General features: G+C 41.5%; 2 protein-coding genes across 6 annotated transcripts in view; one reads left to right on the top strand and one right to left on the bottom strand.

Moving 5' to 3' along the window:
- The window catches only part of LOC130191945 (serine/threonine-protein kinase PAK 3), a 29,243-nt gene extending 26,106 nt beyond the window's left edge, over positions 1-3,137 (top strand). For all 4 annotated transcript variants that reach the window (XM_056411711.1, XM_056411710.1, XM_056411709.1 and 1 more), the window contains one exon: positions 75-3,137. In XM_056411711.1, coding sequence (XP_056267686.1) covers positions 75-164 — 90 coding nt within the window. In that variant the 3' untranslated portion in view covers positions 165-3,137. The remainder of the gene's footprint in view (positions 1-74) is intronic.
- On the bottom strand, positions 2,983-18,692 carry LOC130191944 (calpain-5-like). 2 transcript variants are annotated; one of them, XM_056411706.1, is made up of 14 exons: positions 18,148-18,692; positions 14,248-14,436; positions 14,039-14,170; positions 11,936-12,144; positions 10,433-10,625; positions 10,153-10,343; positions 9,766-9,843; positions 9,485-9,680; positions 8,218-8,340; positions 6,005-6,099; positions 5,688-5,795; positions 4,632-4,753; positions 4,405-4,541; positions 2,983-3,757 (listed from the first exon to the last, which is right to left on the bottom strand). In XM_056411706.1, exons 2-14 carry the CDS (start codon positions 14,410-14,412, stop codon positions 3,575-3,577), a joined length of 1,932 nt encoding a protein of 643 aa, XP_056267681.1. In that variant the 5' UTR covers positions 14,413-14,436; positions 18,148-18,692; the 3' UTR covers positions 2,983-3,574. The 2 variants fall into 2 exon arrangements, with proteins under 2 accessions (XP_056267681.1, XP_056267682.1); XM_056411707.1 differs by lacking the exon at positions 18,148-18,692 and adding an exon at positions 17,401-17,494.
- Between the last annotated feature and the right edge of the window lie 2,391 nt (positions 18,693-21,083).

Here is a 21,083-nt window from a genome sequence, read left to right as displayed (position 1 = left end):
CTCTCTATCCTCTCTGTCCTTCCTCCCCTCTCTGTTCTCTCTATCCTCTCTCTATCCTCTCTGTCCTCCCGCAGCATTCGTTCCTCAAGCTGGCGAAGCCGCTGTCCAGCCTGACGCCTCTGATTGTCGCCGCCAAGGAAGCCATCAAGAACAGCAGCCGCTAGGCGGCGGCGTCCCTCTGTCCCCCACTGGGGGGGCGGGGTCGGCTGGTGGCTGACGACGTGACAGTGGCAGCCCAGGGAAGTGGGGGTGAGGGGGGGGGGGGGGGGAGTTTGTGTGAAACACAAGGACAAAAGACCCCCGGGCCTCACGGACACACGGCGTCGCAGCCTCTCGGCCCCCGCGCTGCTGGAGAGGCCCCGCCTCCTTGTTCACTTCCCCAGCACTCTGTACATGTAGAGCAGTCCATCACACAGTGTGTGTGTGTGTGTGTGTGTGTCACCTGTGCACATCTCTGTGTGTCGTGTCTTTGTGAGGCAGCGGTCGCTCCCCAGAAGCAAGAAAACATTTTCAAGAGGAAACTCCAGTCGAGAAGAGAAGCGACGCTCAAAACTAAAGAGCGATTGCTTCCCTGCATCATGGCTTCAGGCTCAAGACTCAAGGCTTCAGGCTCAAGGCTTCAGGATTCAGGCTTCAGACTCCAGGCTTCAGACTCCAGGCTCCCTACAGGCCGCACGTTGCTCCTGCAGCGGCCGATGTGAGCGCGTGACTCTGGACTCTGTAGAGAAAACATCGCCGCTCCTCTGCAGATCGTCACGTCTCAAGGTGGCAGATATTTATGTGAGTGTGTGTGTGTGTGTGTGTCAGTGTGTGTGGAGGGAAATACGTCAGGATTAGTTTCACACGCCAGCTTGAAAACACTCCTGCATTTCATTTGAGCCAGACTTCTTTCAGGTCACCTTCAAACTTCATTCGCTTAATATTTTAGCTGAATATCAGATTACAACCCAAAAAAATGCACAACTTCCCCCCACAAAGTATTAAATTAACCACAACATGAGACTCACAATTGTAGATTACATGTGTAATTCCAAATATATAATGCATAAACCTTCATATACATCTCCAGAGGAAAGTGTTGCGCAACATTAGTATTCAACAATCTTCTCCAGAGGGTCTAAAACAGTGGCTGCTTTCCTGCTAATGCTAATGTTTACACATAAACATGACCTGGAGCATTCATTGTGTACAAGCATCTCACACAGGCTTTAGACAACATCTTCACTGATTGTTGTTTTCACATCGGACAATAAGGTATCAAATACAAAGAAAGAGGAATACGTGAATATCTATATTTAAGGATGGATGGTGCACACAGTGGACCGACCTCTCAGGTCATGTGTGTGTTGACCTGCAGTGAGTTCACGCTCTACTGTCACACATCGTCCCCGTGACCTTCAACCCGAAGCAGAACAAATATACAAATCATAGAATACGCTATATATTTATATATGCATATATATGTATTCAAATATTTATATATATTTATATATGCATATATATATGTATATATAATCCAAAATAAGTCAAATTGAGGATCTGCAACAAGATGCGGTGGTGAAAAGACTTTTTCTTCATCTTGTAATTCATTTATTATTTAATAATTTGACCTTCAACCTGAAGCAGGAAAGATCATTACCAGAAGAAGTATACAAATCACAAAGTACACTTTATATAAATATACATCTATAATCCAAACTGTCCAGTCACAGTAACGCGCTGCAGTAAGATCTTCTACTTCATTCATCAGTTCATCAGTTATTTGTGGCGACTTAAAATAATTAAAGTATAACAGAAAATGTATTAAAAAAAAGCACAAGTCATGTGGTCTCAACCATCGGACATAGCAGAATGCATTATGGGACACCCCCCCCCTCATTCATGCTTCAGTGTCCTTTTAATGGCGCTTCATGTGTCTCATGTGATCTGTATGTCTTGTCGCGAGCCGATCGGGGGGGGGGGGTTCCATAATAATGACTGTGCCGTGGGCAGAGGTCACATTGTCTGCTAACATTCCTTCCACGCCTGGTTAGCGTTTTAAACTGGTTCCTGTACGGAGGTCATGTGACTGTGTGTGTGTGTGTGTGTGTGTTACCTCAATCTGCACTAGAAGACGCCTCACTCGTGTTTGACCTTTGACCTTGAGGTGTGCCGGGTAGCTGCTGGAGTCGTATCATACCTCCATTTGTACAGAAGACGGCGGCGGACGGGATTCATGCATGAAAGAAAAAAAAACCTATACACTGTTTGTCATCTTCAGATTAAAGGTCATAGGTTATAAGATCGTTAGGATATGTACATATGTAAATATGACGGGGACCCCCCCACCAACCACCACCCTCCTCCTCCCCACACCCCTTTATCCCCAGGATTATGTAACTTAAAATGACGATATTCAGGTTGCTCTATGGTATGTATCAATAAATGTTTTGCACCCTGAAAAATCAACAACAACAACACACACAAAAAAGGAAAAAACGAAAGCACCCTCCTGGATCCGTCTCTCCTGGATCCGTCTCTCCAGTCTGGACTTTATTGGACCCTCCTCCATCTCTGTGTGCCGGCCCACACAGCCCGCCCCGAGTACCACTGCTGAGCGTCCGTACGTGTGTGTGTGTGTGTGTGTGTGTGTGCCTGCGCGGTAGGTGAGGTGGGGCCCTGGACGACGCCCCCCGCCCCCATGTACAGGTCCATGAGCACAAAGGTGGGCCAAGAGGACTCTGCGGCCCCCGTGGCTGCGGTCGCTCATTCCTTTCTTCTGAACCTGTACACGTGGTGTGAAAATAATTCCTCTTATTATAAATGTATCAAGAGAATGGAACAAAGACGAAAATTTTTACTTTTTAAATTATTATCATTATTATTATTACTACTCTTATTATTATTGTCTAGCTTTGTAAACCTGCTGATCCATCGGGCGTACCTCAGCAGACCTCCCCTCCCCCATCTTTGAAAAAAAAGGACAAAGGAGAGACGGGGAAATGGGGTTTTGGATAAAAGTATTTTTAATTGTGGTTGAAGCAATAGACTTTTTTGAACTTTGAATTGTGCATGGCTGTGTCTTGAGTTGTAAAACAAACAAAATATTGCAGTTTTGGGAACTGGACTGAAATTAAAAAAAGAGGAAGAAAACCAGAGTTGTGTGTTAGTTGTGATTCTAGGTTAAATTTCTTTAAATGCCATTTAGTGTTTTGCATTTCATTTAATAATCACGAGTTTACACCACGATGATGATGGAAGGAGCAGAAGGTGCATTAAAAGAAATATATAACGCATTATTACATCTTCGATGAGTTTTTTTTTCTGCATAAAAGGTGAACATAAAAGATAAAATAATAAAGTATATGTTAAGACTTGACAAATTACACTCACAGCATCGAGTGTAAAATAAAAAAAGGAATGATATCTTTACACGCAATTTAAAAAATGCCAATATATAAAAATACTTTACAAGTTACACGATGATATATAAAAAGTAAACATTAGAAAAGGATAAAAAATGAGTCACAATCGCGGACGAAGACGTTCGCCGCGTGGTCCTCGGAGGTGATGGAGGCCTCGCCGAGGTCAGAGGTCACATGGCGGTCAGCTGAGTGGAGGTGGCGATCCTCAGGCTGATGCTGCCGGGCATCTCGTCGGCCGACTGCCGGCCTCGCTTCCTCAGCTGCAGCCGCTGCGGCTCGTAGGTGTCCTTCACCGAGCCGGACAGCACCACCTGGCCCATGAACTCGTCCTTCACGCCGTTGCTGTTCCACACCTGAGGAAGAAACGGATGACATCACACGGACGACATCACACGGTACGACGACGGGGGGGCGGAGTCGGTGACTCTTATCAGTTGCTATATTATATCATCGGTTGACCACTGTCGGCTTCTCTGGTTCACGGATTCAGTCGGTTTATTTTCTCTTTTTTATTATACTTTGTGAGCACCGAAAAGATATTTGAAAATGAAAAAAAATGAGAGAAAAAATGGAGAAACTGGGATTTTCTTATTCAATTTTGAAATCATTGCCACACCATTGAAACTAATATGTTCATATAACAATAACTTTATTAAAAGTCGGGTTTGTTTGCTTTTCAGTGTAAATATGGACCAACAAGACCTGCAAAAGCTCCATTATTATCTTATTTTTCCAATATAAAAACACTGAAATATGATTTTAAGAAGTATATCAAGGGCAGAATAACAAGTTAGTTGGTTGTTAATATACATTTTATGATTTTAAATGTCTTATATACATTTAATGATCATGTTTCTCAATAGGCTGAGCAACATTCTCCAACTCTTCCAAACATATTCGATCATTGCGTAAACTGAGTGAGTCCGTGACCCACAATGCCTTTCTTCCACCGCCAGTCGCTGAGCTTAATTACATTAATTAATTATTAATGCCGTCCTACCTGCACGGTGACGGGCTTCCTGGGTTTCTTCCTGTAGAAAATGGCGCTGGTGAGGAACTCGGGCTGCAGGGTGTCCGTCTTGACGGTGGACCGGACGGACCGGCCCTCACAGGAAATGATGACGTAGGGGTCGGCACCTGCATGGAGCACATGGGGAAAGAGCCACCTCAGCAAAAACAGCTTGGTGGACTCTCACAGACCAGTCGATGTGGGTCGAGTCCTCCGACCTCCTGCGCGGTCCTGGTTCTGCAGCTCCTCGGCTCCGTGGACGTAGACGTGAGTCACAGCTTGTGGGTACCCGACGAAGGAGCTCCAGCAGTTGATTTTGGGCTTGTCCTCCGTCAGCTCCCTGCGAGGGTGGAGGAGAACTTATAGGGACCACACACAGAAACATGGAGGTGCCATCTGGAACCGAAAATGGTTCTCCAGAGTGATGCCATAGAAGAACCATATCTGGTTCCACAGAGAACCTTTCAAACCAGGGTTCTCTAACGAACCATTTCCTTAAAGAGTTCTTCAAAGAACCTGTAAAGGTGTCTCAAAGAACCTTCAAAACATGGTTCTTTAAGGCCCCATTTGTGGTTCCTCAAAGAACCTTTCAAACCAGGGTTCTTTAAAGAACAATTTCCTTAAAGAGTCCTTCAAAGAACCTATAACGGCGTCTCAAAGAACCTTCAGAAAATGGTTCTTGAAGGCACCATTTCCAAAATGGTTCCTCAGTCGGTGATGGTTTTTCGTAAAACCACAAAGCCTTTCAAAGAACCATTTAAGAACCTTTATTTTAAGTTCTGTTTCCAACATGCAAATGTACGTATGTAATGAAAACGACAATCACGAATATTGAATACGTTGTAAATTTGTCTTCAAAATGAACATGAATTACAAATCAAGTGAAAAACTTTTTTAAACGCAGCAACAGAAATAGTCAAAACTCAAACTCCGGGACCTCGTGTGAATAAAGTACAGAGCTGAATTGAATAGAGCCGTGCCTCTGACACCAATAACCACTGCAGCATGTTGGAGTATCATCCCTCTGGAGTTAATGTGATCTGGTGTTAAAATCTGCCGACAAGAACGTCGGCGTCCAAATCTGATAAAACAAAATCCTCGGGCCAAGCAAAGCAGCCGGAGCGTTACTTTGAGAACACAATTACAGATTCTCTTCGCGTCGAGAGCTTTCCTTGGACGCAATCCACCCGTTTCTGTCCGGACGACATGGAACACACGCAGCCGTGCCGCTGTCTCCGGCCCGACCCCTTGACCTCCTCCACCGTCCTCCATACCTGCAGCCCGAGTCCACGTCGGTGTACACTCGGATCATGTAGTCGCCCAGCGTGAGCGGCTCGAAGGTGGTGGGGATGATGACGTAGCGGCCCTGCTGCAGCGTGCACCTAATAATAATAATGATAATACATTTATTTTATAAGGCGCCTTTCAAGGCACTCAAGGCCACCGTACAACACATTGGAGGCGAAGGCGTGGGATGGGGGGGGGGGGGGGTAGTGAATGCATGTCAGTGTGTTGAAAGTTCGTATGCGAGTGGCCTGTCTCCCCTCCCCCTATCTGTGGAGAGGGGGAGGGGAATGCGAGAGACTCTCACCTCATGAACACCGTGCGGGCGTTGATGTAGGTGGACGTCTCCACGCAGCCCTGGGTCAGGATGTCGTGCATCCGATACTTCCTGTTCAGCTCCACCTGGAAAAGGAAAGAAGAAGAAAAATCACTGAGCGGATGGTTTCCTTCACTCATCGGATGTGAAGTCTGACTCGTGATCGTATCCACAGCGAGGAGGGTATCCTGGTTGTGATCGTGTCTTTGAGGGATCCTCTGGGGCTCAATGATGATCGCAAACTTTGATTCTGTTTGCATGATGTAAGGGAGATGAAAAACTATGGACCACATCCGAACACTCCCAAAATGTAGTGTGCAATGTGAGTATGATATACAATATATATATATATATATGTATATATATATATATATATATATGTATATATATACACACATATATATATATACATATATGTATATATGTATATACATATATATATAAATATATGTATATATATGTATATATATACATATATATATATATATATGTATATATATACATATATAAATATATATATACATATATATATGTATATATGTAATACAGAGTAAAGAAGTCTTTGACTGTATGAGAGAACACCTCATTGTATAGGATTGCTCTTTTTTTATTGTTTATCTGCTTTATTGTATATTACTGTCGGCTACATTCTGCATGTGTGTGTGTGTTGTGTGCATTGTGTGTCGCTTTGTTTTATTTTGGGAAGCAAAGACACATTTTCACTGAAGTCGATCTAATCTTTATAGATGTCAAATGAATTGTGAATGTTTTAAACAGGTTGTAGTGACCCTCAATCGGATGAGTGGTTTGCATGGGATGGATTAAACAGTGTCTGAAGGAGTGATTATAAAATGCTTGCACAGATTATGCCCCCTGGTGGTAGAACAACATATACAACTTGAATTTAACAAAAGTGTGTGTTCTATGGACAGAATAATGTAATTATTCCACTGGTGAGATACATGGTGTGTCAATTAGGCAGGAATGAAAAAGGCCTATTCTGCATGTTTTCTTTCTTTCAGGAGTGAACAGCCATTAACTCCACACGTCACTGAGTTGCCCTCAGATGACCACTAATGCATGTTGATGTTTATTCTGGTTCACAACTGACTGAAAGTCCTTCTTCAACCTCTGACATTCAAACAGGAGAAACACAAAGTGTTCTGGACGACAACTTAAAAGAAAGTAGAGAATGTGGAAACAGTGTCTGGACTCCGTCAGATGAAGGAGCAGGAAGAGGAGGAGGAGGAGGAGGAGGACACATCACTGGTATGATGACCATAGATGTTTAGGGTCACCTTCAGGTTCAGGCTCAACGGGCCTCATGCACACGGCTTTCTCTCTTCGTCACGTGCTCCCAGTGGCACCGACGTTTACTGCAGGCCAGGACTGAACACTTCAGCCAGAGTGATAAGTGTGTGTGTGTGTGTGTGTGTGTTTTAATTAAGCCAGGTCTCTCACAAGTATTATGGGTAATGTGCTGCCTTCGGTCACATTACCTCATTTAATCGTGACACTCTTATCCCAGTATATATACAATCTAGTTTGGCATCGACTTTGCAGTTTCACACTCCTCTGAAACACACTGCTGAGTTTTATACGTCTCTGTAAAAGTTTACGACATAATTATCTCTAGAGCTCTCCATACAAAGTCAACGTTTTGGTTTGGTACAGTATATATCGTGACGCGCCAAGAACCAGACGTGACCCGTAATGCATGAGCTTTCTAAAATGGCAGCGAACTCTCAGGAGTTCGGAAGAAAAGGTTCACTAACTGTGTTTGGCTCCACTTGACGATCAGCTCAAAGAAACGGTCATTTGTTGTGTTTAATCATGATTTAGGATCTTGTTGAAAAGCTCTGTTTTGGTTTTGATAAACCTATAAAATCATGTCTGCCTGTCATTAAAATCCCAGAACAACTGTTCACTATTTGCGCAACAAATGAGTCGAAAAGTACAAAGATGCCAAATTCTGAGAGCAGAACGAAAGCCAAACTCTGATGGAAAGAGCCTGTTTCCCCCCGGAATTAACCGGCCTCTGACGAACGTCTGGACAAACACCGTTTCCCCCGCAATGAACTCATCGCTGGACACAAATCCGTCACTTCTTTGAATGTTACTTAACCTCTGATTCACCCTGAAACGAGCAGTCGTGGATCAGCGATCAACCGTTGACGAAGAGATGAATAACGTAGAAGTGTCACCTTGAAGATAGCGAAGCCGATGCTGAGATTCTCCCCCCGTCCATATTTCCTGTGGCTCTTCATGTCCTTCTGTTGCAAAGAAATCAGGACCTCGTCGGCCTCCTTCGTCACATCGAACAAGAACTGCGAAAAGAGAAAAAGTTGAAAATAATGCGCACGTACGCAGACGATGTGACGCTATCCGCTCAGAGGCCCGAGGGTACCTGAGGGTACCTGAGGGTTCTGAGGGTACCTACGGGTAACTGAGGGTTCTGAGGGTACCTGAGGGTACCTAAGTGTACCTGAGGGTACCTGAGGGTTCTGAGGGTACCTATGGATAACTGAGGGTACCTAAGGGTACCTGAGGGTTCTGCAGGTACCTGAGGGTACCTAAGTGTACCTAAGGGTACCTGAGGGTTCTGCAGGTACCTGAGGGTATCTGAGGGTACCTGAGGGTAACTGAGGGTTCTATGGGTACCTAAGGGTAACTGAGGGTTCTGAGGGTACCTAATGGTACCTGAGGGTACCTAAGGGTAACTGAGGGTTCTGAGGGTACCTGAGGGTACCTACAGGTAACTGAGGGTTCTGAGGGTACCTAAGGGTACCTACGGGTAACTGAGGGTACCTAAGGGTACCTGAGGGTTCTGCAGGTACCTGAGGGTATCTGAGGGTTCTGAGGGTACCTGAGGTTACCTAAGTGTAACTGAGGGTACCTAAGGGTAACTGAGGGTACCTGAGGGTAACTGAGGGTACCTAAGGGTAACTGAGGGTTCTGAGGGTACCTAAGTGTACCTGAGGGTTCTGAGGGTACCTAAGGGTACCTGAGGGTTCTGCAGGTACCTGAGGGTATCTGAGGGTTCTGAGGGTACCTAAGTGTAACTGAGGGTTCTATGGGTACCTAAGGGTAACTGAGGGTTCTGAGGGTACCTAAGGGTAACTGAGGGTTCTATGGGTACCTAAGTGTAACTGAGGGTTCTATGGGTACCTAAGGGTAACTGAGGGTTCTGAGGGTACCTACATGTAACTGAGGGTTCCTAATGGTACTTGAGGGTACCTAAGGGTATCTGAGGGTTCTGAGGGTACCTAAGTGTACCTGAGGGTTCTGAGGGTACCTAAGGGTAACTGAGGGTTCTATGGGTACCTAAGGGTAACTGAGGGTTCTGAGGGTACCTGAGGGTACCTACAGGTAACTGAGGGTTCCTAATGGTACTTGAGGGTACCTAAGGGTAACTGAGGGTTCTGAGGGTACCTACGGGTACCTAATGGTACCTGAGGGTTCTGAGGGTACCTGAGGGTTCTGCAGGAACGTTAGCTTGTGGTTAGCACAGCCGCCGCAGCGGTTCAAGAGCGGCTCTGCGTTCTTGGTCCAGCTGCCAAAGTGCACGACCTCGTTCCACGTCTTGTAGACGCTGATCACAGACGTGTTGATGAGGCGGCAGATGTCGGCGTTCGAAAACAACTTGCACCAGTCCGTGAACTCCATCCTGTCAAAACAAATGGAGAAAAGATTAATCATTATACGAGAGAGAATGAGATGAGCTCATCGATTCAAGGAACTTCTTCGCTCACCAGAACTCCCCATCGTCCTCCACCGTGATGCCGAGATTGGCCCTCTCCATGTCGCCGACCGTCGACCATTCCTCGGAGCTGAGGAACAGCGAGCAGAGCAAATTAAGTAGATTATGAATTACTTCTAGATATATATTTTTAGATCCACCTTTTTGAGTCATGACATATTGTTGTTGGTCCTCCAGTCAGGTTACAAAGGTCACATCAGATTTTGAATATGACAACTTCTCCCGACAGAAGAGAAGATTGACCAAATATGGCAAATTCCCGTCGCGATCCTTCTACGTGACCCTCGAGCGATCGGTTTGCACAGCTCTCGCTTTCTGCTCGTTCTCTGGTCACGACGACACCAGTGGAGAAGAAATGGACTCAAAAAGCACTTCTCACCTGTCACTCCAGGCCCCTTTCCACTCGGTCTTGCCCCAGGGGTTCCTCATGCGGATCAGAGGAATGGTTTCGTTCTTGACGTAGGCCAGCAGCCCGTGACCCACGCGCACCTTCTTCACCGCGGTCACAGAGTACGCGTGGCCTTTCACCAGCCCGTTGGCCATCTCCATTTCAATCTCATTCGGACTTGCCTGATGAGATTATAAAGACGAGCGGTGAGTTTCTCTGAAGCCTAGAGAGAACGAGAAGAAGCACACATGCAGGAAGGACGAGCACGGACCTTAATTGAGCAGCTTATGATTCCTCCGCGGTCGTAGACCTTGAGCAGATCCTCTAACAGCTGGTCTTGTTTTTTCTGGTCCTTGTAGTAAGCTTCTTTCTCCAGGTCGATGGCTTCAGCCACGGCGCCACTGAAATCCACCACGGCGTCTCCGGTGTTTCCCCCATCCAAAGACTCGTAGCAGCCGGAGAGCCTGAAGGTGGAAAAAGGTGCAAAGGAATCCAGCGTTTAGTCAGAGGTTTGACGTGGTTCAGAAATGGTAACGTATCTGCAGTTGAACACAATGTTTCAGGGCCAGTTGCATGGAATGTGTTAAACACTGGTTTTGTACTTGGATTGTCGAATTGATTAAACCTGACCTTTCTGTTGCTATAAATATTAAGACTGACTTAATTTGCGCAATGACAGTAATCCACCTCTCCCCCTGAAGCGAGAGCTTTGGTGACAATGTGTGAAGGCCAGTTTGTGTTCGTTAACTATTCGTAGAAGCTGCGGATTAATCCTTTAACCACGAGGTTGGCGGTTCAGTGTTTACTGTTATCGACCCCCGGCTCGTACTGAACTTGAGTCGTGCACCCCACGTTGTTGTTGGGTAAAATCTAATGTAACGTGAGCTTATGTACGTGTACGTAATGTTATATGACAAAAGTTATTACTAAAGTTTTTTTATTCTAGTGTTAACGTTAACCTTTACTTTTTAAAGTTAGCTGTTTAACAATTCCTTTTAGCTTACTATTACATAACCCATTACGTTTAACACATTTTTAGCAAACAATTTCAACTATGTATCCATTACTTTGAGCATATTTTAGCTAACGTTAGATAACAATTGTATTTCAACTGTTAGCTAAAATTAACGTTACTTTAAACTACTATTAATTAACTTTTAACCACAGCTAGAGTTGAATATTTGTTAACTGACCCTAATTACGTTAAACTATTTTTTAGCAAACAATTTCATCTATTTATCCATTACTTTGAGCATATTTGAGCTAACGTTAGAGAAAAAATTGTGTTTCAACTGTTAACTAACATTAATGTTACTTTAGCTTACTGGAGCAAACAAATACTTTTAAAAAGTTTTAGCAAACAATTTCAACTATTTATCCATTACTTTCAGCATATTTTAGCTAACGTTATATATCTATTGTATTTCAACTGTTAGCTAACATAAACGTTACTTTTCCCTAACTATTTCAACTGTCTGTCCAATTGTTGGGGGTATTCTTGTAGCCTGTTCTTTAATTGTTTGTGCCGATAGATTTATGCATTTTACATTTTATTTCTTTCCGTGTTGGCGCTGTTGTTCTCTTCGGTGAAGTCTAATTTACCCATAATGCACAGCGCGACAGTTTTATACAATTCACTCATAGGGAGGTGCACGCTCCAGGTCGATGAGTTGATGCAACACACGCATTGAAGTGTGTAAACGAGTTATATTTCAAACCAAGACAAGAGAGTCTATTGTTGTGCACTGGCCCCTGCAGCTCTCGGTTCACTGACTTGGCGTAGGCCTTCTCCAGCAGAGCGCTCCAGAATTCGTTGTTGTCTTTCGAGTGACAGTAGATGAGTTCGCCGTTGATTGTCGGCAGCCGGTCGTCCACCACCACGTCCACCCACTCTCCAAACACCCAGAACTGAAAGTGGAAAATTCCAGCATACTTCTCCGGGTGTTTGTGATCCCACTCCTGGGCCATGTGATCGGGAATGACCTGGAAACAAACACAATGCAACCAATACCCGTCTGGCTAATGAGAGTCCTTTTTCCGGTGGTTTTTACAGGTCAGTTAAGTGCCACAGGGTCCCTAATAAACACGTCATAAAGTTAATGAAAGCTATTTCATTATATCTTTGCACATTATTTACGACAAAGTATTGAGTGTAGAGCAAAGCAGAAAAACACCAATATCAGAACCTTTACCATGAAATGTTTCCGATGTTACGGAAGGGAAACAACGTACTTTTGTTACGCAATACAACTTCATAAACTCCCTGTTGCAGTTCAGATATCAAAATATTGTCAATAATGTTAATCCAATCAGGAGCGATGGCTTTAAAAGCTCTGGATCGAAGACGTTCTTGCTTTAACAGGGTTCGTACGGTCATGGAAAACCTGGAAAAGTCATGGAATTTTAAAATGGTCATTTCCTGGCCTGGAAAAGTCCTTGAAATATATGTTTTCAAAAGTCTTAGAAAAGTCATGGAAATGTGTTATATTCATATGTTTAATTACGCAGTTTGACGAAAAGAATAAACATTTATATACATATTTATTCTTTGAATCAAACTATTGTCTCTCATTTAAGGTTATACTCGTGTATACGCCGAGATTTCACAAAATGTTTAGTCATGAAAATGTTGTTTAAAATCCTGGAAGTCCATCGGTCAACATGTGTATGACCCCTATTAAAGCTCACCCTATTGTAAACAAGTGTTGCACACTTAGGCCCTTTTTTTGGGGTGACCTTTGAACTTTTTGATAGTGCTAATAGAGAGAGAGAGAGAGAGAAGAAATGTGGGAAAAAGACAGCGGGGGAGTGACATGCAGCGATCGGTCCGGCCGGCCAAGATTCAAACCGGGGAAACGACTTTCGAGGCATTTGCGTAGTCAATCGAGCCCCACCCACACACACACACACACACACACACACACACACACACACACACACACACACACACACACACACACACACACACACACACACACACACACACACACACACACACACACACACACACACACACACACACACACACACACACACACACACACCTTTCCTCCAAATTGTTCTCACTTCCACAATCAGTCCTTATTCTCTAGCCTGGTTCACCTTTTCGCCAGCCTTTCTTCCTGGTTCTCCCTTTGCTCGCCGCTCATTGTTTTTTTTAATGTCCTGTTTCCTGCCTCGTTCCATTTGGACCTTTTTAAGTTTGTTCAATCACTTTTCCTGCTGCTGCCTCCTCATCTGTTTATCTGCTTGAGGGTCCAACAAGGCATTTCCTTAAGAGACTTGAGAGTATAAGTATATGTTATGTTAAATATACAGACGCTACTGGTCAGAAGTTTTAGAACACCCCAATTTTTCCAGTTTTTACTTAAGCAGTTCAAGTGAAAACCTGATATGGTACAAAAATCAGCGTCAAACTGCCAGAGGTTATAAAAAAACGTTTAGGTTACCAAAAACTGAAAAATAATGTACATTTCAGAGTTATACCAGGAGGCTTTTTTCAGGGAACAAGTAATTAAGGGTTAACGACTCGCAGCTGTTAATGAAGCCTTGAAAGTTGATGCTAACGACTCCTCCAGGTGTCTCGACTTTAGTTGATTACTGTATAAAGCCGTGTGGTGACAGACTGTTACTACACCCTCTGAAGCTTCATGTGGACCGTATTGTTCTGCGGGAAGTCGTTTATTGCTCTTATAATGGCAAGAAAAAGGTAATTAACAAAGGAAGACAGATGATGGGATCTAGCTGCACAGACACAGGTGTCATATAGGTTGTTTTGGTTTTACTGACCTCATTTAACTCCTTGCTGCTATAACTGCAGTAATGGAGCTTTAAGCCTTTTTTAAATTTAATTACCAATAATTCGAAATGGACTCACCTTCTTCCAGAGGTCCGGCTTCAGAGCCAGGCAGGAGCAGGCGGCAACGAACCAGCAGTTCCCCACCACTCCCTGGTTCAGGTCGTGGGAGCTGATGCCCTTCACGAACAGATAGGGATCGTTGCTTATCTCCTACCACAGAAAAGGTGAATTTAAATTGTACATTCCACCCGGTGCAGTACGCAACACGTCTTCTCATCGCCGCTCACCGCCGGTCGTTTCCACTCCACCATTCCGGGAGGGGGTCTCTTGAAGTACAGCGAGGCATCGGTGGCCGGGAACTCGGGGTCCTCGAAGAGCGTCTTGTCGTTGATGCGGTCGTTCTTCAGCTGGGAGTAGTGCTGGTTCTTGTACGGGGTAGCGGAGGAGAACATGGTCCAGATGCTGAAGCTTCACAGCTGCAGCGTGACGACAGACGGCGGAGGTCGTCAGACTTTAAATAGAGTCTGTCTGGAAACTTATTTAGGGCGAGCTGACGTGCAGCCAGTGGAGATCTTTACTGCTTCATTATTCTCGCATCAACGGCAGAGTCTCTCCAGAGAGACCACAGGATGAGCAGAATCACGTAAAAAGATAGTTACAGCATTTATGGAAACAATCAAATGTAATATATCTGCAATAAAAAGCTCAATGAATAGCCCACAGATGGGAGATGTCTTTTTAAATTGTTCTTTCTTTTTATCCATAAAGACTGACAGTGGGGTAAAGGTTAGTTCATGTCACAGTCGGCATGATTGGCATTGACATAAATTGTCAAGAATAACAAGGAATATACTTAAAGGATGTTTTTGTGGCTCAAAAAAAAAAATCGGACGCTTTTTTTTAACATAACACAGCTGCGTTCTCTAGAGGATTTCGATATTTTAACTCGTGACCTTTTTCGTACGGTCACACCGACCCCTCGGGGCTGCATTTGGACAATGCGCTCCAATATAATCCTTTTTTGCTGTAATCTTGATATTTTACATTTGCCAAGAATAACACATTAAAGTACACAGAATGAAGAGGTTATTGGTCTTCACATGAAGATCCAAAACCACATGTATATATATATATATATGAATGAATATATTTATATAACATATATATATAAATATATGTATATACAAATAAATACATATACATATATGTATATATAAATATATATATATATATATAAATATATATACATATATATCTAAATATAACATATATATACATATACATATAAATATAACATATATATATACACACAATTATATATAAATATATATATACAAATATACATATATAAATATATATATACATATAAATAAATAAATATATATAAATATAACATATATACATATCCATGTATATATACATATATATATATATACACACAAATATATATACAGGACTGTCTCAGAAAATTAGAATATTGTGATGAAGTTCTTTATTTTCTGTAATGCAATTAAAAAAACAAAAATGTCATGCATTCTGGATTCATTACAAATCAACTGAAATATTGCAAGCCTTTTATTCTGATTTATTGCTGATTATGGTTTACAGCTTAAGAAAACTCAAATATCCTATCTCTAAATATTAGAATATCATGAAAAAGTATACTAGTAGGGTATTAAACAAATCACTTGAATTGTCTAATTAACTCGAAACACCTGCAAGGGTTTCCTGAGCCTTGACAAACACTCAGCTGTTATAAATCTTTTTTTACTTGGTCTGAGGAAATATTAAAATTTTATGAGATAGGATTTTAGAGTTTTCTTAAGCCATAATCAGCAATATTAAAAGAATAAAAGGCTTGCAATATTTCAGTTGATTTGTAATGAATCCAGAATGCATGACATTTTTGTTTTTTTAATTGCATTACAGAAAATAAAGAACTTTATCACAATATTCTAATTTTCTGAGACAGTCCTGTATATACAAATATACATATATATATATACATATAAATAAATATATATAAATATATATATACATATACATATATATATAAATATAACATATATATACACACAAATATATATAAATATATATAGACATATACAGGACTGTCTCAGAAAATTAGAATATTTTGATAAAGTTCTTTATTTTCTGTAATGCAATTTAAAAAACAAAAATGTCATGCATTCTGGATTCATTACAAATCAACTGAAATATTGCAAGCCTTTTATTTTTTTTTATATTGCTGATTATGGCTTACAGCTTAAGAAAACTCTAAAATCATATCTCATAAAATTTTAATATTTCCTCAGACCAAGTAAAAAAAAGATTTATAACAGCTGAGTGTTTGCAAGGCTCAGGAAACCCTTGCAGGTGTTTCGAGTTAATTCGACAATTCAAGTGATTTGTTTAATACCCTACTAGTATACTTTTTCATGATATTCTAATATTTAGAAATAGGATATTTGAGTTTTCTTAAGCTGTAAGCCATAATCAGCAATAAATCAGAATAAAAGGCTTGCAATATTTCAGTTGATTTGTAATGAATCCAGAATGCATGACATTTTTGTTTTTTTAATTGCATTACAGAAAATAAAGAACTTCATCACAATATTCTAATTTTCTGAGACAGTCCTGTATACATATATAAATAAATATATACATATAAATAAATAAATATATAAATATATATATATATATATAAATATAACATATATATATACATATGCATGTATACAGGACTGTCTCAGAAAATTAGAATATTGTGATAAAGTTCTTTATTTTCTGTAATGCAATTAAAACAAAAATGTCAATTCTGGATATTATCAACTGAAATATTGCAACCTTTTATTCTTTTAATATTGCTGATTATGGCTTACAGCTTAAGAAAACTCTAAAATCCTATCTCATAAAATTTGAATATTTCCTCAGACCAAGTTAAAAAAGATTTATAACAGCAAAACAAAATCAAACATTTGAAAATGTGTTTCCAGGGTTTCAAGTGATTTGTTTAATACCCTACTAGTATACTTTTTCATGATATTCTAATATTTAGAGATAGGATGTTATTTAAGCTGTAAATATACAGCAATATTAAAAGAATAAAAGGCTTGCAATATTTCAGTTGATTTGTAATGAATCCAGAATGCATGACATTTTTGTTTTTTAAATTGCATTAAAGAACTTTATCACAATATTCTAATTTTCTGAGACAGTCCTGTATATACAGTACATATATATATAAATATAACATATATACACATAAATATATATAAATATATCTATACAAATATACATATATAAATATATATATACATATAAATAAATAAATATATTTATATATATATATATATATTTACAAATATTTATATTGAGAAGTCCCATTTAGTGGTACAAAATAATTAAAAATCACCAGAGAGGAAATGTAATGTCTGCACCTGAAACGAAGCACAAAGTCCACGATAATAAAGAAGAAGAAGAAGAAGAAGAAGGAACAGTGAGTAACTGCTGCACCGCTCAGTCAGCCGTCCGGTTCCTCGTTGCTCCACAATGAAGAAGTTTTCAGATGCTTCACCTGTAATCGCCCTCCTATGCACACGCTGCTACTGCATGACATGCACATTGTGAGACAGCCGCACCCAGACTGTTTGCTCACTGCAATATTGGCTTTTACTTCCTGCCGGTGTTATTGTTTAACGTGCCGTTTGGCAGAAGCAGCGAGATACTTTCAAGATGTCCTAAGAAAAAGCCTTATATTGTGATTGAGAGCGTAACTCAGTGTGTCGTGCACGAGGTTGTGAGTGTGTGTTATCTGTCTGCGAGATCCTGGTCCGGCAGGTTATTTTTGGTTTGGTATTCGCTCTTTTTTTCGTGGATTGTAAAGTGTGACAGGTTATTACATCGACGACATTCAAGGACAGGATTGTGGTCTAATGAGTGTGAGACCATCGAGAGGTCGCAGCAGGTCACATTCCTTCACTGCCACTCTGTGCTGATGTTCAGCAACGTTTATTTAAAGGTTTTTTTTCCAGTGCTGTCAGAGCAAGAAGACAAACAGATCGGCTCAGACGATACCATCCGGCCGCGGCCACGTTTAAATATTTCACATTTTGAAGAGGAGTCGGTACCTGTGGAAACTCGTGAGCACAAACCGGCACGTGTCACAACGTCAAGGCAACGCTCACCTGTGTGTGTCGGGTTCCCTCTGCGGCGATGAGCTCAACGCGGTCGTCTTGTCCCGTTCGATGTGTCCACGTCGACGACGACACGCTTCTCTTCTCACCCAGAATGCAGCTTCTTTAGTTTCGACCTCCTGGCTCCGAGGGCTTCCTCCAACACGCTGAACACAGACAGCCTGAAAACGGGTCCGACCAGGAGCTGCTGAAATCAAACTCCACTCAGCCACTCGGAGTGGAACGAGATGGGACTTGTTCTTTCCACTTCTTCTCACATCGCAGAATTCACATCGTGTTGAGTTTTGTGAAATCATTCGCTTCGCCTCACCCATCAAAAATAAATCTGGCTCTCGGTCGGTTCGTAGGTCAAACTGAGCAAACACGCCGAATGAGCCGGAAACTGAGTGATGAGGTGATCGGGCCGGCAGCGCTCCGCGGTTTGAAGGCTGCATTTCACATTCTGGATGTTATTATAGCAGCAAACATATTTACTATGTCAATAAATAGTGGTACTCAGGTCATTAATGTAACCCCTTAGCTCTTTCACCGCTGTTAGCATAGTTAGCGCTGTTTTCACAGTTAGCACCGTTAACAATGTTACCATAGTTAGCACTGTTTTCACAGTTAGCGCTGCTTTCACAGTTAGCGCTGTTATAATTGTTAGTACAGTTAGCGCTGTTAGCACAGTTAGCGCTGTTTAAACAGTTAGCGTTGTTTTCACAGTTAGAGCTGTTATCACAGTTAGCGCTGTTAGAATTGTTAGTTCAGTTAGCGCTGTTAGTACAGTTAGCTCTGTTAGGGCAGCTGTTGCTGTTTTCACAGCTAGGGCTGTTAGCACAGTTCGCGCTGTTAGAACAGTTAGCGCTGTTAGCACAGTTACTGCTATTAGCACCATTACTGCTGTTAGCACAGTTAGCGCTGTTAGCAAAGTTACTGCTATTAGTACAGTTACTGCTGTTAGCACAGTTAGCGCTGTTAGCTCGCCATCTGGTCTCTCGCACCTTGAAAGAGCACGAGAGACACTTTGACTCCTTCAGAAGGACAAATCTCGTCCAGATGATTCCAGCTTTGAAACTCTGAAGAAGAATGTAAGCTTGGAGCCAACAGTAATAAAGTCGATCCACGCGAGATCTACGTAGAAAAGAAGGAGTAGAAACCGAAGAAAGTCACGGGGTTAAAGTTAATCGTTTGGATTTGCGATGTGAGGGAGAGGAGCAGTGGGAAGGTTCAGATCACGGCTTCCTGAGAGAAGTCTTGTGAGCGAGGAGGAAAATAAACAATCACAAAGTTTATGAAACTATTTAAGAAGAATACGGTCAGCAGGGCCTTTAAAGGTGCACATTACATGGAGTAGTTACAGAGGTGTGGTCTGATAGGGCCACGAGGTCAAGGGTCAAAAGGCCTCTTCCTTGTGGCACTGTGTATATTTACAAAAAATGTCACGGCGATTACAAAATAAAGTTAAATCCCTCTCATGTTGGGCAAATTATGTACATTTGTCTTTATTCTAAATATTTAAAAACAACTTTCAATTTATCTGATGTTCATTAAATCCCTCGTCAATTTATTTATACAGCAAAATATCACATGAAATATTAATAAAATATTATATTTTATATTTCATAATACCATTATTCCAAGTAACAATTGTATTCTGTTGTTTTTAATTTGGGGGTATTTTTTTATCGTTAAATGCTGAGTCAGCGTTACCTGGTGACAACACAGTTATGTTGATAACGATTATGAAATAAAGAAACTGCATGATGAAAATTATGAAATAAAACACATAATTCAATAAAAACACTGTTATTAATGGTCAAATTTAATATTTGTGTTACTTTAAATTCGAGTTTTACACAATATATTCATGTGGTTATTCATTTCATAATGGTGTATTCATTCATTTGACTTCAGACTTCCTGTCTCATCGTCTTCTTGCCAAATGTTTATGAAATAAATCAAAATGCAACAACGTTCTCCCTTGAGGATTTGATTTCTTTAAAGCCAAAATTACACTTAAAATATGTCATAAACTGTGAAAGCTTCCCACAGAGACCGTAACCTCACGTCTCGCCCTCTAGCGCCACCCAGAGGGCGGAGCTGTCCACTCCAGGGTCACGTTGCTGTTGGAGAAGCAGCAGCTGAGGCCCGTCGCCATGGTTACACTATTACTTTGTCATCTTCCTAAAGAGACAAACCTGTGGGATGCATGATGGTGTTTTATTTATCCTGGATCAGGACGAGGCCCAACAGAACCGCCCGTCCAGCCCGGCAGACAATATGAACGACTAGAGAACACAAAACTATTTATCTCAAAGCCAATTGTGACCTTTAACCCTAAATGTGGCTATGATGTAATAATAATATTCCACAATGTCAAATGAGCTGCTCGGGGAATTTTAATAACTAAACTATACCTCGGGAATTACAAATAAGAAGTATTATATGTTCTAGAAATGTTCCTTTCTCCTGTCATATTTCTCATAAATTATTATTTTGGGCAGAATGGCTAATAAACAAAAAAATAAAAGGATAATAAGGCTAATAAAGGTGATTTAATCTGGTAAAGACGAGTTGATTGACGTCTCAGGGCGGGACAAACTACACATACTTCATTCTTATTGGTTGATGATAGAGATGAGATCTAATTAATGCCACGTTCAACCTGTTCCTGTAATAATGAGCCAATATCTGGGAGCAGTTTGACCTTTCATGACCTTGTATGGTGTACAGTCCATTGTGCATTTACGTCATGTGATAGTGACTCCGTTTAGTTCTTGATTCTTTCTTTTATGTTTCTGCAGGAAGCAGATCTAAAATATATATAATTTTCACCCTCAACTGTTTTCATGAGGGAGAAGTCACAGCATGCACTTACACACCGCAGCCACCAGATGGCGCCACACTCCGTGAGGTGAACGTATGAACCCTGCAGAGGCCGACAG

This window comes from Pseudoliparis swirei, chromosome 3 (genome assembly GCF_029220125.1).
Source record: "Pseudoliparis swirei isolate HS2019 ecotype Mariana Trench chromosome 3, NWPU_hadal_v1, whole genome shotgun sequence".
In the NCBI taxonomy this organism is placed as follows: domain Eukaryota; kingdom Metazoa; phylum Chordata; class Actinopteri; order Perciformes; family Liparidae; genus Pseudoliparis; species Pseudoliparis swirei.
Note: the sequence above shows the minus strand (reverse complement) of the source record. Positions and strands in the feature narration are given on the sequence as shown.

What these genes read in the sequence shown, in the direction of transcription:
- LOC130191944 (XM_056411706.1), bottom strand. Translation starts at nt 14,412, where the DNA reads ATGTTCTCCTCCGCTACCCCGTACAAGAACCAGCACTACTCCCAGCTG. An exon ending in TGGAGTGGAAACGACCGGCG is followed by an intron (nt 14,171 to 14,247) that starts GTGAGCGGCGAT and finishes TTTCTGTGGTAG; the next exon opens with GAGATAAGCAACGATCCCTA. An exon ending in GGAAGCCCGTCACCGTGCAG is followed by an intron (nt 3,758 to 4,404) that starts GTAGGACGGCAT and finishes TTTCTTCCTCAG; the next exon opens with GTGTGGAACAGCAACGGCGT.